This window comes from Radiomyces spectabilis (assembly GCF_025331425.1).
Source record: "Radiomyces spectabilis strain NRRL 2753 chromosome Unknown BYT42scaffold_3, whole genome shotgun sequence".
NCBI classification, from domain to species: domain Eukaryota; kingdom Fungi; phylum Mucoromycota; class Mucoromycetes; order Mucorales; family Radiomycetaceae; genus Radiomyces; species Radiomyces spectabilis.
In genome coordinates, this window is record NW_026251928.1 from 1896083 (window position 1) to 1910110 (window position 14028).

Here is a 14028-nt window from a genome sequence, read left to right on the forward strand (position 1 = left end):
CCAACGAAATCGGAAAGCTATTGTTCGTCGCGTACAGGTGGCGGTCCGCAAGGTTGCAACATTTTCTATAACCATGATTCATCAATGAGAAAACGTTGAATCAACCCAACACAACAACAATGATCAACTAAAATAATACTGTACCTCCAAGATATTGTGTTTGACTCTTGCTTTGCATTCGTTTTCAGCCACGGAAAAGTATGAAATTAAAGAGTTGTGACCAATGTAAGAAGCGTAGCTGTCCCTTTGTTGATTCGTCATCCATTCACTAGAATTTGCAGTTAACACCGTCAGTTCATTGTTAAATAAAATAATCATATTTCGCTCGAAACTTACTGTTTGATGGTATCGGCATGACCAGTACCAACATATTTGGATTGCACTAAACGAATGATATAATTGGGTTAAGAAACGGAAAGACTAGATTGTATGGCATTTGGACGACAAGGCTTACAATGTTCAATTTGACTGTTAATGTTGAATCGATCCTAATAATAGCACAAGATTGTCAGTCGTTGATAATAGCTGATGGTTTGTGATGGTTGAATGTCATACCATGATCTAACGAGTAAAGTTGAGTAGAGGATGACTTTCCAAAATCAACTTGTTCAACCAGAAAGTTGAATCGGAAAAACCACGTCACTACGAAATGTCGGTGATTGGATTTTGAGAACAGAATTTCCCACACCTTCAATTGCGAAACTTTAACCTTATAAAAACCCTGCCATCATGCCTCCATTTCTCTCTTTGTCTCTTCGTGTCCAACCTCATCCTTGTTTCCGAAAACTGTTCATGTCTACCCTTACCAAAGAACAGAGAAAAGAATCCCTCGCGCCTTTGCTGTCATCCGGCTGGTCCATGGTCACCAACCGCGACGCTATCATCAAAAAGTATCAGTTCCAGGATTTCAATGAAGCCTTTGGTTTCATGTCCCGAGTCGCCTTAAAAGCAGACAAAATGGATCATCATCCGGAATGGTTCAATGTAAGTTGGGATATACATGATCATATGGCTATGTCAATCAGGGCATTAATGTTGGATAGGTATATAACCGAGTGGAAGTAACGTTGTCGACTCATGACTGTCAGGGACTTTCAGCCAAGGACGTCGAATTGGCCACGTTTTGCGACGGTGTGGCAAAGTAAATAACGTACTTCTGCTGAGCTAATATCCTTCTATACATAACAAAAACCTACTGTGGTGCGTGCTAAGGCGATTCCTTGTGCATGTGAATAAAGCGTAACCTTCACATCAATTACGATATCAAAGCGGACCAGGGGAGGGGAGTGGGACGCCCGCGGAGGAAGTTCAAAGTATTTGGATTTTGCAGTGAATCAGAGGGAAGAGCACGCGATATTCATATAATGATGGTTCATGTTTTACTATGGCGTACGGCGATAAAATAGTAGTTCAATGAGGTTTGATCAAGTATGACAGCAACGGTACACCAGAGGCAAAAACAAAGGTGTGAGGCGGGCCAAAGGGGTTTTTCCCCGGATTCACACTGAGGCACTGGAAAAGGCAAGCGAGAGAAAAGGATGGATGACCATTTTTGGTGTGATTGTTCCGAGCAGTCCCCTTTTCCGCTTACAGAATGAATGCAAGTGAGTCAGCACTGTGTCCGTTGTAACAAATTATGGCCCCGTTTATCAAACCAAGAGATAAAGACCACCCAACCGTATTTCCCAATAATAACGATGTCTCTGGTATGTGTTTGTGTGTGTGTCAGGTGCTTCCTATGTATGTGATGGCTGGCTTACCCGTGCAATCCTTCCTGGAGGTCAAGGCATGAGTACAAATACCCATTCCAAACGTCCCTGGAATGGCTGCCATCTCGTCAATTTTAACAACAACAATAACAACAAGGAGCATTCCTTTCCTCATCCTTTGAACCTCATTCGTCCCGCCAGCCTCGGTTTCAGCGCCAGCACTGTTCCACCAACCAATACCACTCACGGCACCAGTCCATCACCTTCCAGCATGCCCATCTCCGTCTCTCATGCACCCTTACATCCCGGTATTATGTCGTTTTTAGTTCAACTGTGTTTCCCAATTTACACCAGCTATGTTTACACATTGTTTTTTTGTTCCATAGCGCCCTGTCTGAGTTCTGCCGAGTCGAATAGCCAAGCATCGGGCAGTGCCGATTTGGAGGGACTGATTTCCTTGATGAAGACACACAAAGTGTCTGAGCAACCACGAGAGACTCGTGTCGATTCAAATAACGAAAAACAGCTATCAAGTCTTTTCAACTTTACATTCAACGACACCAGCTTGTCATCCGCTTCGACCTCACTCTCATCGTCGGATAGTCCAGTGGCTCTGGCGGCATCGGCAAAGGAGTCTCATCCTGTGCCCACAGACACGCCCACCAGCCAACTCATCGCTTTTCATCGTTCTCAATTCTCTTTTCCTCCACCAACCTCTGTAGAGTTTTTTAACGGTATAAGAAATGCCGCTCCACTCGGTATCAAACAGCCATCCGTAGCGGGCATGCCTCCTCCTCCAGCCAAGCTGGCGTCATCGAGTGAGGGGAACCACGTATACCACACTTCCGCAAATGACACTTCAACGTTGGCCTCTACCACTTTGCCGTCTTCCCGAGTGGACCAAGATGCAACGCCACCTTTCAACGATCCCAATTTGCCTATACGCGTATTCCCCGATTCGAAATATATCCAATTGCAATACCGCAAAATCCTGCCTCTTCCGACGAAACGTTCGAAACGAAAGACCGCCACCGCCGGCATGAAAGCAGCAGCAGGTTCCGACGAAAGCGCAGATACATCATCTAAAGAATTCCTGGACAATCAAGTATCTTCAGAAAACTCGCCAACCGATAATACTGACTCTAATCTTTCGGTGTGGGATTTTCCTGCCGCAACCGCTTCGCAGACTGACAATCCTACGGCGGCTGATGACGGACCCTGGATGCAGGACAGTGAGGCTCACATTCCTTCTTCCAACGAATCGCAGCCATCAGTATCATTATTTTCAATGGATCATGATGCATCGCATCCATTTTCATCTGCGCATCCAAATGAGGCGGGATCGAGGGAAAGCGCAAAAAAGTTGAAATGCTCTCGAGTCTATGAAAGAAACCGAGAGGAACTACCGATTGCGACGCCTCGGCAGCGCGAACGATGGTGTAGAGTGACAGAAAATGATCGACCGGGGACCAGTTTCAGAACCAATCTTCAGGCGACGTTTCCGGACCACAATTTTGAGTTTTCGTTAGATCCTGCCATCCAACCCAATTGGGACCAGTTGTCCGCTTTGAATGATGCATGTGGTTCGACGGCGACCGAATTTGGTCACAATGCAACGAGAAACGAGAGCAAGGCGCCATCTTCCCCCATCATAGCTGATGCACCTGCACAATCACCAGAAATATCGAAAGCGGTTCGATCCACGGAAACAGGTGCAAAGAAGAAAAAGTCGTCCAGACGAAAAAAGGGCAAACCAGGTATCAAACAAGGCGAAAAAGAATTGGATCCTCAACATATCAAGACGTCCGTCTCTGCTTCTGGATCTCAGATGAGCGCTTCATCCACGAGTAAAAAGAAGAGTAAAAAGGGGCAGCGAAAAAAGGAACAGGAAGCACCATCGTTGCTGTCAACGGATCTCTGGGCATCCGATCTATCCATGATACGAAGTGCGCTTCCTGAAGACTGGATCTGCTTGTTCTGCCAATATGACATCTTTTGCAATGGCTTGATGAAAGCTCGACAGAAAAATGGCTATTACAAACGATTACGGGAGCGACAACGACGGTTAAAGGAGGCTGAGGATCGACGGCTGTGTGAAGCTTCTTCTACCATTGTCAGTGATACAGAAGACGATCAATGGGACCCCAGCCTTGCTATTTCCGATAAACCTATTTCCTGTGAATCGCAACCTCAACACTCCAATCCCAATCCTACTGCGGGCCGTTTAAATTCTCAGCAGAGGATGCCAAGAGGAAATAATCCTGCCCCATAACCTGATACATACCATCTACTTAAACACACGTTCTGTCTTTTGATTTTCCATCTTTTACAGTATCTTTCGCTTTGCTCGTGGAAGAACCGATCTATTTTTTGTTGGTTTTACCAAATAATTCTGCCACCTATCCATCAAAGGCATGATATGATTTTATTCTGTGAAATTCGTCGGATATCACAGGCATGAAAAAAAAATGATGAGTAATCTATGCTAGTAGAAATGAAAAAATGAGAATAATGGCATGAGATAAGAAACTATTATAATGATTCTAGTCTATTCAAGAATACGTTCTAGTAATTTAATAACTAATGGTGCATTGCTGCTCTTGGAGGAATTGGACATGCCAAAAGAAGGATCGCTAAAGGAAGCGAACCCGAGTTCTTCCAGGTACGCGGCTTGACCATGGCGGCTCTGTCGCAAATCAAATGCCGGTTCGTAGCATGCGATCATCATGATATTTTTCACCGCTTCAATGACAATACCGTTCTGACTGCTACTGACGACTTGATTCACTTTCGAAAGTAATGGTTCATACCTAGACAAAAGAAGAAAAAAAAAGAATGAGTGTCACCGACAGTTATCACCAAACTTTTCTTCTTCTTCAACTTACACCAATGAGAAAACCTCTGGAATGGAGGAAGCGGCTTCGGCCAAAAAGCTGTATAAAAAGACGCGTTCCGCTTCACTGTCCATGGAACCGAGCATCATGACGAGCAGTGACACCAGTAAAAGGGCTGTGATGTTGTCGGGGATGTAGAATACGTCAAACAGCGGAACATAGGGGATGCTGAATTCCATTTGATCCAGATCAATGTCTGATAACCCGGCCAGTCGAAGCAATTTCCGTAAATTGCCTTCTTTCGCCGCGGCAGGTAGTAAACCGGCTACATAGCCTAGCGTTTGCGCATCCACCAGTCCCGGAGTGCTTGTGCGTTGCAAATCGATTTCCAGAAAAGTCGTAAGACACTGCAATACAATGTCTCGAGGTTCGCACGTATTCAGCCCCTTCAAAAGGATACCAGCCACTGCAAATGAAAAGTGGCTCTCAAAACTCACGCCGCACGCCGCGTCGAGTTCCAAAGCAATGTCAGCAAAAGGAACACGCGTCGACATCAACACATCCACCACTGAGGCGTGAATAAACATTTTACGGGAATCCAGGGCTCGCAGAACCGCTTGCAAAAATTTTACCGCATCGGCAAAGATCGCTGCATGGTCCATTTGCACAAGCCCAATGGCGAGCCAGAATAACGATTTCAGGTACATGGAATCCATGGGAAGGCTGTTGATGACATTGCTTAGACACATCATGATACTGTTGATGAGCGTGGCGTCATTTTCGTCAAATACGGCCAAAGCTCCTCGCAAAGCCGTCAGGATTTGATACACCAAGTCATCATCGGTCTCTTCGCGAGCCAAGCAACCCAAGACGACAAATGTTCGTGGCTGAACCGCAGGGTTAAAATGAAATGCCGTGCTGGCTACCAACCCCATCCACCGCGCTTTCCAAGTGTTGGCGATGTCTATCATTTTGTCGTTCAGCTATTATTGATGGCTGTTGTGACGTTTTTGTGCTTGTTTCTAGCCTACCTCGTGTGGATGCGCCATACTCCATGGCTTCAAGGAGCAGGGAAGTCACGTACTGAATGGAATTTAGATTCACCGAGTTGGCACTGTCAGCCAATGTTTCGTTGTTGATCGTGAACGCACTGGCATGATGCTTGGTGAGACCAAACGCAATCCTGCATTTGCTACCACAGAGTTCGTGCAAGACCAACTGCAATTTCTTCATGTTGTCCTGCGACAGAGGCATCTGCGTGCACAGCGTGTGAATGACATTTACAGTCAATTCATGCACCGAAGAACGCGTAAAGGTTGGACCAGTGGAAATGAGCAGAATAATAATATGAAATAATTCCGGCAGATAGAGTTTGATCGAGCCAATGTTGTTGAACGAGACCATGAGTAAGAATCTTAGCAAGATTGCAATCTGGGGCCACGTGGAGTGGTCGCTCATATTGATGCATGGAGATATCGATGTCTGTCGCAGAACCTACGTAACCATTGATTAAATTAATGGTAAGTTCGTTTCGAAGTGAAGTGAAGAGAAGTCGTTTTTTACACAACTTACTTTGCGCATGCGATTGATTAGTTTGCCACGAACGTAAACACCGGATATAGTGACCACGGTGTCCGCCATGACTTCCGCATGAGCCGTGCCAATACCGGATTCGATGGAGTAATCGATGAGAGCGTCTAAAAGCAGATCGGTCATTGTTTCAATGCGACCCAGCTTTTTCCAGATTTTCTCCTGAATATTTCGATACATCTAACCACATCTTGTCAATCTCTTCGATCATTACAAAGCAACATGGTCATGAATTCTTACCTTTGGATGGTTGACTGTCAGGTCCATGAACATTCGCAGCATTTCTTTGATTTTGGCCATATGCTTATTCCGCTCATAAGGGGTCTGGGTAAAGATGCCAAGATTACGCAGCCAGGGTGCCATATAATGCAAACATAGCAATTGCATCGACTCGCTGGATTTGGAAATGCCAATCAAGCACTCATGGAGGAATTCAAGCGTCAAGGGGATTTCCGTGGCGGCTAGACTCTCGCTGATGCCGACGACGAAATCCATGCTGTTGAATGGTATACATAAATCTGAAGAAGAGAAGTGTTTAGTATCCCGTCATTTGAACGGTTTAGTTTTTACCATCCATTCTATGTACCTTTCACCGTCAGTAACTGGCCCTCTACATCGAAATGAAAGGCCAAGCTTAAAGAGTAAAGCAAATTATAAGCGGCCAGTCGCAAACTAGGATCTCGGCTACTGATATTCAAAAGGGCCATATTGAGCAGTCGACCGGGCACATCGCCAGGACGGATGGATTGCTCATGAATCGCATTGGGTTTCAGAGAATCGCAACGCTGCTTATTGTATCGAAGTAGCTGAATATGACTTGTCTGTTAGGCCGCCGGTTATCTTTAATGCTATTATAATCCAGTTCACTTACGTTCACCATGGCGTCTCGTTTGGAGCTACTGAGAATAACCGATGCTTTACCATGTTCACAACGAATCATCAACTCGCCTCCGGCACCATTATCATGCTTCGGAGATGACATGGAAATAATATCTTCGATGTCTTCAATCCGATAGATATCCTTCATGACGGCACTAAAGTTGTAGCTAAGCTCTTGTTTTCGCACCTGAATGGTATAAGAGTGAGCATCCTTTGAATAAAAACACTAAGGCGATGGATCCATAACTTACAGTAATCACTTGCACATGTTCATTGCCGATTTTTACGACGACCGGAACAGACGATTTCAGCTGAACACGCTTCATCACCGGTGAAAAAACAATGCTCTGTTCTCGCTCAATATCAACTGTATCGAAGCAGCGAATAAATACCGTGAACGCGTCAACTAGTTTTCATCTTTCTTATCATTCTTACATGTAGACTTTGGCAAGGACACTTCGGAAGGAGCAATCCGCTCGTACAGTTCTTGCAACGATCCCGAGAATAAGGTGCGTTTCACAAATTTGTTGGCAATGGCCTGCGGCAATGCACCAAAGAAGCGAAGAAGGTACGAATTGGAGTTGAAGAGGTGAAGATGGGTCAGATGATCGTTCATTTCACTGAGAATCAGCTGGAAAAACAAGGTAAACCAGTGAGCTGGAATGGCGCAGTCGGTGGTGAACAATGTCAAATCGAACAGCAGCTCAAACGGACTGTCCAAAGACGGCTCCATAACCTAGCCAGAAATAACATTTTAGTTTTCTTTGTACTGTGTGCAAGGCAGCATCGGTGACGACTTACGCGGATCATATAGTAGACCAACAATTCAAAATCCATACTGTCTGCGTGAATGTGGCGCGAGATTAGATAAAACACCGGTCTTCCGCCGCGTGAGACGCCGCCTTCAAAAAAGATATTCTGGGCCCTAATCTGCGACAGGTCTCGATGGCTGTTGCGATGCATAAACTCTCGATAATTTTGATTGCCGTGACTAACCGCGGTGTGACGTGATGAGGAGAGATCAGTCAGGGGAATATCGGACGGTCTTCCAAGCTGTCCCAGGAGATTCGACAGACGATCAAGCGTTTTCTTCCATTCCAACAACGATTGAGTATCTCTCGAGCTTTTCAGTTTGCGCGTGCTGAGATCGCGAGACATTCGTTCCAAATTTTCGGCCAGAAAACAGTGTAGACGCACGTAGGCATTTTGATCCATTTCTACCGTGGCTTTGGTGATCTGTCCCTGGCCCGCCGGTGGACAGGTGGATATTTCTCGCAGGAAGTTAGTGATTTTGTACAGATTCTCGGTAAGGAAATCGTTGAGGATGATCATATGGGTCTCCTTTGCACCAAACAACACATTGTTGGCGAGATTCTGCATGACACGCGTGGCTTGTAGTAAAAGTCGACGCACATCGTTGCTTCGCGGTAAGGCTTTTTTCGGGAATCCAATGTTTTCCGGCGTCAGAATGGCAGGGCTGAAGAGCCGCAAGAACACAAAACTGCCCACGGCAATGTACTTGGCTTCCGGATATCGAATCGAGACAGCATCGGAAATCAGGGACAACTCTTCACGGAACTCTCTTTTTAATAAACAACCATGCGTCAGCTTAGGATTATTAGGTGTCACAGAGGGCGATGCTCACCTTGGTGCTTCCGATGCCGACGAGCAAATGGCATCGAGGAGAATCTCCGTGGCGCGAATCACGTTATCCTTATTCCGCAGTACATCATCTTCGTAAGTCAGTTTTTGTGGATCCAGTTGCCACGTTAACATTTCGTCGTCCAGTTGGTTGATTTTCTCCATAGCAGGAAGCAAGGTCGTACGGATATAGCTATTACAAGTGGTCTTGGCGAAAATGGACAGCACGCGCGTTGCAATGGTGGTACTTCGAAACAAGGTAGGTTCGTATTCTAATGTAACCATTTTTAGGATGCATTGGGATAGTCAGTACGCCAAGCCAGCAAAAAATTAAAAAGAAAATTACTTACCGGTGGAGCTCACTTCACGTTCAATCAGCGCTTTGAGCAACTGCATGGCTTTGTTACGTGATTCAAAGGCGAGAAGAAGCACCTCGGCAATGGCGGCTATCTCGCTCGAAGGACACACATCACATAAAGACATGGCAATTTCCAAATCCGAATCCACCAGCATCTTATGCACATAACAGAAAACAACAGGTAAGTAATCCATACCGTTTCACATGTCAAAAAAATGAAATTCATGCCTACATCGACTAGCTTTTCATAACGATCGGAGGTGACATTCTCGGCCAGGGTTTCAAACTCGGTGCCTTGGTTGAGAATATTGGTAAGCACTTGAATAAAAGCGGTGCGGGTCTGTGGATCTTCGTGATAACCCATGGCAAAGGAATACTTCAAGCCCGTCTCTACGTTGGCGCTGAGAAGGTTCGACATGGCAAGAATAGTCAGCTCTTTCATCGATGTCCAATCTTGATAAGTTTCCTACAAATGGTTTCGGATGATGAGTCACTTGTAGCCATGGTAAAAGAAGATGGCTTACCTTTGACGTAATGGATGCTTCCGTACTAGGTGTTCGTGGGAGAGAATAGTTGCTTGCTGTGTCACTCTGTGAAGACATATCCATCATTATTTGTCGATCCTAATTATTTGCGGCATTTCTTTCCAAAGGCGTTTTACCTCTGTCATACGGCAGCGATTTAACAAATTCGAAAGGTAGCTGAAATATTTGTAAAACAATCGACCCTTGGCTTGTTGAATATCGGCTTGTCGAACGGAATCTGGGGGCTGGAGCGGTAATTGATACAACAGACCCACCATGGCCTTCAAGCACAGTAAATCGAGGTCTTGGTGAAGCTGCTCATCTTGAACCGTAGCGTTCTTTCCGGGTTTCTAGAGAGACCTATGTGAATAAAAGGGCTCTCTATTGTTCAAACACACGAATCGTACACGTACCAGCTTAAAATCACTGGTCCATTCAGCCACAATTCCTAATAGTTTGTTGCGAAGTCGGATTTCGTTGGAGATGACAATTTGGTCACGTTTGGTCATTGCTGCATGGATAAGACGACACATTCGTATCTTGATGCTTAAGGAGGTATAATCATTGGAAAGTTTGTTGAGATAGTTGGCGTAGAGCTGGATCAGTGAGCCGTAATCCACATTTAGGAGGCAATCTGTGGTATCGTTCATTCGGATCAATATTAACTTGAGAACAAGTACTGCTTGTTCAACGAAAAGACTGTTTTGAGGAGTAGGAAGCGCTTCGCCAACGGAATCGAAGCAATGCATCATGCCGTTTTCCAGGTGCTTGAATAAAATAGGATATAATCTAGGTGACAAGTCGCCACCCAAGGTATCTTTGACGGATTCACGAACAAAGATGTTGTCCGATGTGAGCAGTTCCACCATTTCTCTGAGATATTGGTCGACCATGAGTAAAGGCTGGCTGGCCGGCAGCACGCGACTCGATCGTTTGTTCCGTTTCGTATCGCCTTCTTCTTCAGTATCGATACAGCAACCGCCCAAGGCTGCCAAAAAACCGGTATAATTGTGCCACGCAATAGATTGTTCGTCATTGATATCGGTGGTGGCTTTATTTGCGATAATGGCGATCGGTGGTGGAGCACGATTGCGTTGACGTGTCGCCTTGTTGCCATTTTTTTCCACCCATTCCTCAATGGCTTTTTTATTGGATCGAGACAGTAACGGTGTGAGCGCGCTCCACCGATTCCATGCTTCCTCCCAGGCCGCTAAATTGCCGGGTGTGCTGTGAACAATCATTCGCAAATGTTTCCAGATCCGTTTTTGCTGTGCTTTTCGTCCCAGGAACACCATGGGATTGTCGGAGGACAGGTCTTCATAGATGGATATGTTACTGATCAGGGTGATCTGTCTTAGCTGAGGATCGCCTTCTTCATCGGCCAGACGCGTTTCGGCACAGAGATAATTGATACAGCGCAAAGACGCAGTACAAATATCCACGTCGGACGAACACAGTGACACCAGCAGAGCCACTTCAAGTGCGACACACGCCTGTAATCGTTCCTTCACATCGGCGCCTTCCGCTGCAGTATTCTTTTTCGACAAAAAAAAATGCAGTTAGTCTTGGTTTCTAAAAAAGCATCTAGCCATGGAAAACAAGAGAAAAAAAAAGAAAGCGGGGAGGGGGAAGGGTAAAATAAGGGGTTACCTGATGGCCCTTTTTCATAAAGTCACCGCGTGCGGTAAAGACTTTGATGAGTAAGAGAAGTCGGGATTTGAGACGATCTTCATTTTGGCTGTACTCGAGGATCTGTCGCGCAATCGCGTAGACGACGGAAGAAGAAATTCTCCAGAAATTGGTCATCAAGGATTGGGCGGTGCCCCAATGCTCAATATAGCATGAACCATGGAGTTTCACAAGACACTCGCCTGCGGCCAAACTAATCCGTTTATCGCCATGCTGAAGAAGCTTAGTAATGTATTTCATGCATTTGATGTTTTCCTCGACAGAATTAGTCTCATGATTCTATTCCATGCTCGGTTAGTTTGTGTGATACCAAGTATAGGGTCCAGAAAAAATGTATTACCGACAAGGCCAGATTAGGGTTGGTTCGGAACAGGCGCAATATATCGTGCATTAACTCCGCTCGACCGTGGGTTTCCGAGCCGTTGATTGGTGTTGATGTCAACCCATTGACATCGTTTCCTATTTCCAGCGTCACCGTGTCGGCGAATAAGCTACGGATCCCGGGAGAAAGCGATGCGTACATTGAATTGAACGAAGGATTCCACGGCAAACGCTGATCGTCTTGAGCAAGTACAAGACACGCTTTAATAAGCGCTTGTTTGTCCATCATGGCCGCTTTTCGATCATAACAGATCGATAAACATGCTTGCAATGTGTTGCTAGGATTTAGTCGTAACATGGCCACGAGGTAATCGGTCAAAAGTGTGGGCTGATCGATGGGGTATCCTGAATTCGGCAATGGATCCACAAGTGTGGGGCGCATCACGGTCCAAAGCTTGTCGCGCAGATCATCAGCAATATCTGCAGCGATATGTCGTAGCACTGAATCTTCCGTGGGAGGAACGTAAGTGGCCGCTTTACATAGATCGACATAACAAACAGCCGCAATTTCTGGGGCTCTAGAACTGCGTAACGATGTTCTCAAAGTTCCTAAAAAGGCGGTCTGAGGCATGACCAATGTTAGCGCCTGTCATTTCATTGGTACCAATCAGGCATCACCAAAAATAAAAAATAAAAAAAGGGATCTACAGTGCAGCTTACCCTGCGATTATTTGGCGCCGACGGTTTGTCCAAAAATGCTTGCAATAATAAATCGGGTGATAACACAAGCAATATAGTTTGTAATGGCCACAAAATGGTCTTATTTTTTGTATTGTCTGCGGCGGAGCTACACATGTCAAACAACAGTTCTGATCCTCCCAGGAGTCGTTTTTCGCTATTGCACACTTCAGCAAATTCACTCGGATAACATTCGATCCATTTCCAGATCGCTTTGCGTATCATGTGTGAAAATTGCAGCTTTGCCCCAAACTTCATATGCAGAAAATGAGGGCTTAATTCTGTGGAGAAACCAAAATCATTATTAGCTGTGGCAGACAAAAAATCATAGAATGGGATTGACAGCCGTGGATCAAACAAGGGAGGAGACGGCGTGTCATTTTTTCATACCTGACAATACGGTGTGAAGTCGTTGACGTGTCAGACAGCTGCATTCGAGCAATCGCAATTCGGGTATAGTAATATCCCCCATGTCATTGGTTGTACCAAGAAATTGTACTGCCTCTTTGATTCTGCCATAATAGGTGTTCCAGTTGCTCGCACTCACGTAGTACAATATTCTACCCGTTGTTCTGTAGATCTCCGTGGCCAATTCTTTGGCATATGGGTCGGGAAAACGCGTAGCTATCGTAGGAGTCCTTTCAAGCGATCCATTGCTGCCAGTAGAAGACGCAAATCCATAACGTTGATCGCCATGGCTGATAGCGTGACTCTGATGAAGCAATTGGACCATCAAGACCAACACAAAGGAAACGAGCGCTTCGTCCAAAGCAGGCACGACTATATCGCTTGTTTGTGACATGGCATCGTTCAACGAATACATCTCGTTCGGCAGCGTGGAGAATTGGGGATCAATTGGATGCGATTCATGAAAGTGAGGACTGATGGATTTTTCGTGATAGACTTTCCAGTGATGCTGCATGCATGCCGCCAACAGACGCAAAATAAATAACTGTGATTGCAGTGTATCCACGCGCACAGAGGGGATACCAGGACCGTTGGGATGAGTGGGCTGCCGATGATAATTGATATCTGAGTGGGTCAAATCACTGATCCTTGAAAAAATAATCAGGTACGTACTTTGGCTGTGTCTTCTAGAACAGTCCCGAGAGCATTTGCAATGGTCGATAATTTGTAAGTAGAAAGTTCAATAATAGCCGCCACTAAAAATTGCATGGTTTGTTTAGATCAGTATATTATTTTTAAGACCCTTATTTTTTTTTTGGTTGATGTCTAGTTGAGAGATACCCGTTTGTTGCACAATAGGATCTTGCTCGAGATTCTCCAAAGATCGTCCACTGTGATTAGGAAGCTACGAAAAAGGATGGTCAGCCATGACCAATTCGACATGAGGCGACCGTGGCGGGTTTGAGTCACGGTACCTGGCGAGCGATACGGTTGATAAGGGTCAGTATCAACTTGGTATTGGAGCGCATATTGACAGAAGGAATTCTAGTGAGCGCCGAAAGGCTCTCAAAGAAAGGCAAGGCAGATAAAGAAAGGCAAAAAAAAGCGCTCAGACAAAAGGAAGCACAAAAATAAAAATCAGGAAGAACAAATAGACGACAATCAGTAGATGATAGGAATTCCCTCTTTGTTTGGAAGATCGTGCTCTCAATTTTAACATTTTTTTTCCAATTTTTTTGACCCGTGCGTCCATTGCACCACCTTAATTCAATCACAGACGATACTTATCCAAAAACCTGGCACCACCGCGGTTAATGGCCTAGCTAAACGCGTTATTT

General features: G+C 45.3%; 5 protein-coding genes across 5 annotated transcripts; 2 read left to right on the top strand and 3 right to left on the bottom strand.

Moving 5' to 3' along the window:
* Positions 1 to 17: 17 nt before the first annotated feature.
* On the bottom strand, positions 18 to 728 carry BYT42DRAFT_592462 (splicing factor 3B subunit 5/RDS3 complex subunit 10; the record flags this gene model as incomplete). Its single annotated transcript, XM_051570616.1, has 5 exons — positions 18 to 65; positions 145 to 268; positions 337 to 382; positions 455 to 488; positions 726 to 728. The coding sequence occupies 5 exons, from the start codon at positions 726 to 728 to the stop codon at positions 18 to 20; spliced, it is 255 nt and encodes an 84-aa protein (XP_051426467.1).
* Positions 715 to 1343, top strand: BYT42DRAFT_560816 (putative pterin-4-alpha-carbinolamine dehydratase). Its single transcript, XM_051567280.1, has 2 exons — positions 715 to 984; positions 1044 to 1343. Exons 1-2 carry the CDS (start codon positions 730 to 732, stop codon positions 1143 to 1145), a joined length of 357 nt encoding a protein of 118 aa, XP_051426468.1. The 5' UTR covers positions 715 to 729; the 3' UTR covers positions 1146 to 1343.
* BYT42DRAFT_242234 (uncharacterized protein) lies at positions 1290 to 4286 on the top strand. Its single transcript, XM_051562674.1, has 3 exons — positions 1290 to 1706; positions 1781 to 2017; positions 2096 to 4286. The coding sequence occupies exons 1-3, from the start codon at positions 1637 to 1639 to the stop codon at positions 3979 to 3981; spliced, it is 2193 nt and encodes a 730-aa protein (XP_051426469.1). The 5' UTR covers positions 1290 to 1636; the 3' UTR covers positions 3982 to 4286.
* Positions 4120 to 13454, bottom strand: BYT42DRAFT_242275 (uncharacterized protein). The gene is made up of 22 exons (XM_051562675.1): positions 13364 to 13454; positions 12674 to 13315; positions 12266 to 12564; positions 11565 to 12167; positions 11186 to 11503; positions 9949 to 11070; positions 9673 to 9885; positions 9536 to 9601; positions 9244 to 9477; positions 9004 to 9166; positions 8658 to 8925; positions 8009 to 8594; positions 7814 to 7942; positions 7448 to 7748; positions 7264 to 7379; positions 7005 to 7199; positions 6720 to 6939; positions 6374 to 6651; positions 6116 to 6313; positions 5575 to 6037; positions 4595 to 5507; positions 4120 to 4519 (listed from the first exon to the last, which is right to left on the bottom strand). Exons 2-22 carry the CDS (start codon positions 13203 to 13205, stop codon positions 4258 to 4260), a joined length of 7479 nt encoding a protein of 2492 aa, XP_051426470.1. The 5' UTR covers positions 13206 to 13315; positions 13364 to 13454; the 3' UTR covers positions 4120 to 4257.
* BYT42DRAFT_560820 (uncharacterized protein) lies at positions 13425 to 13858 on the bottom strand (the record flags this gene model as incomplete). The annotated part of the gene is made up of 2 exons (XM_051567281.1): positions 13666 to 13858; positions 13425 to 13595 (listed from the first exon to the last, which is right to left on the bottom strand). Coding segments are annotated over exons 1-2 (178 nt in total), but the record flags the coding sequence as incomplete, so codon positions are not given.
* Between the last annotated feature and the right edge of the window lie 170 nt (positions 13859 to 14028).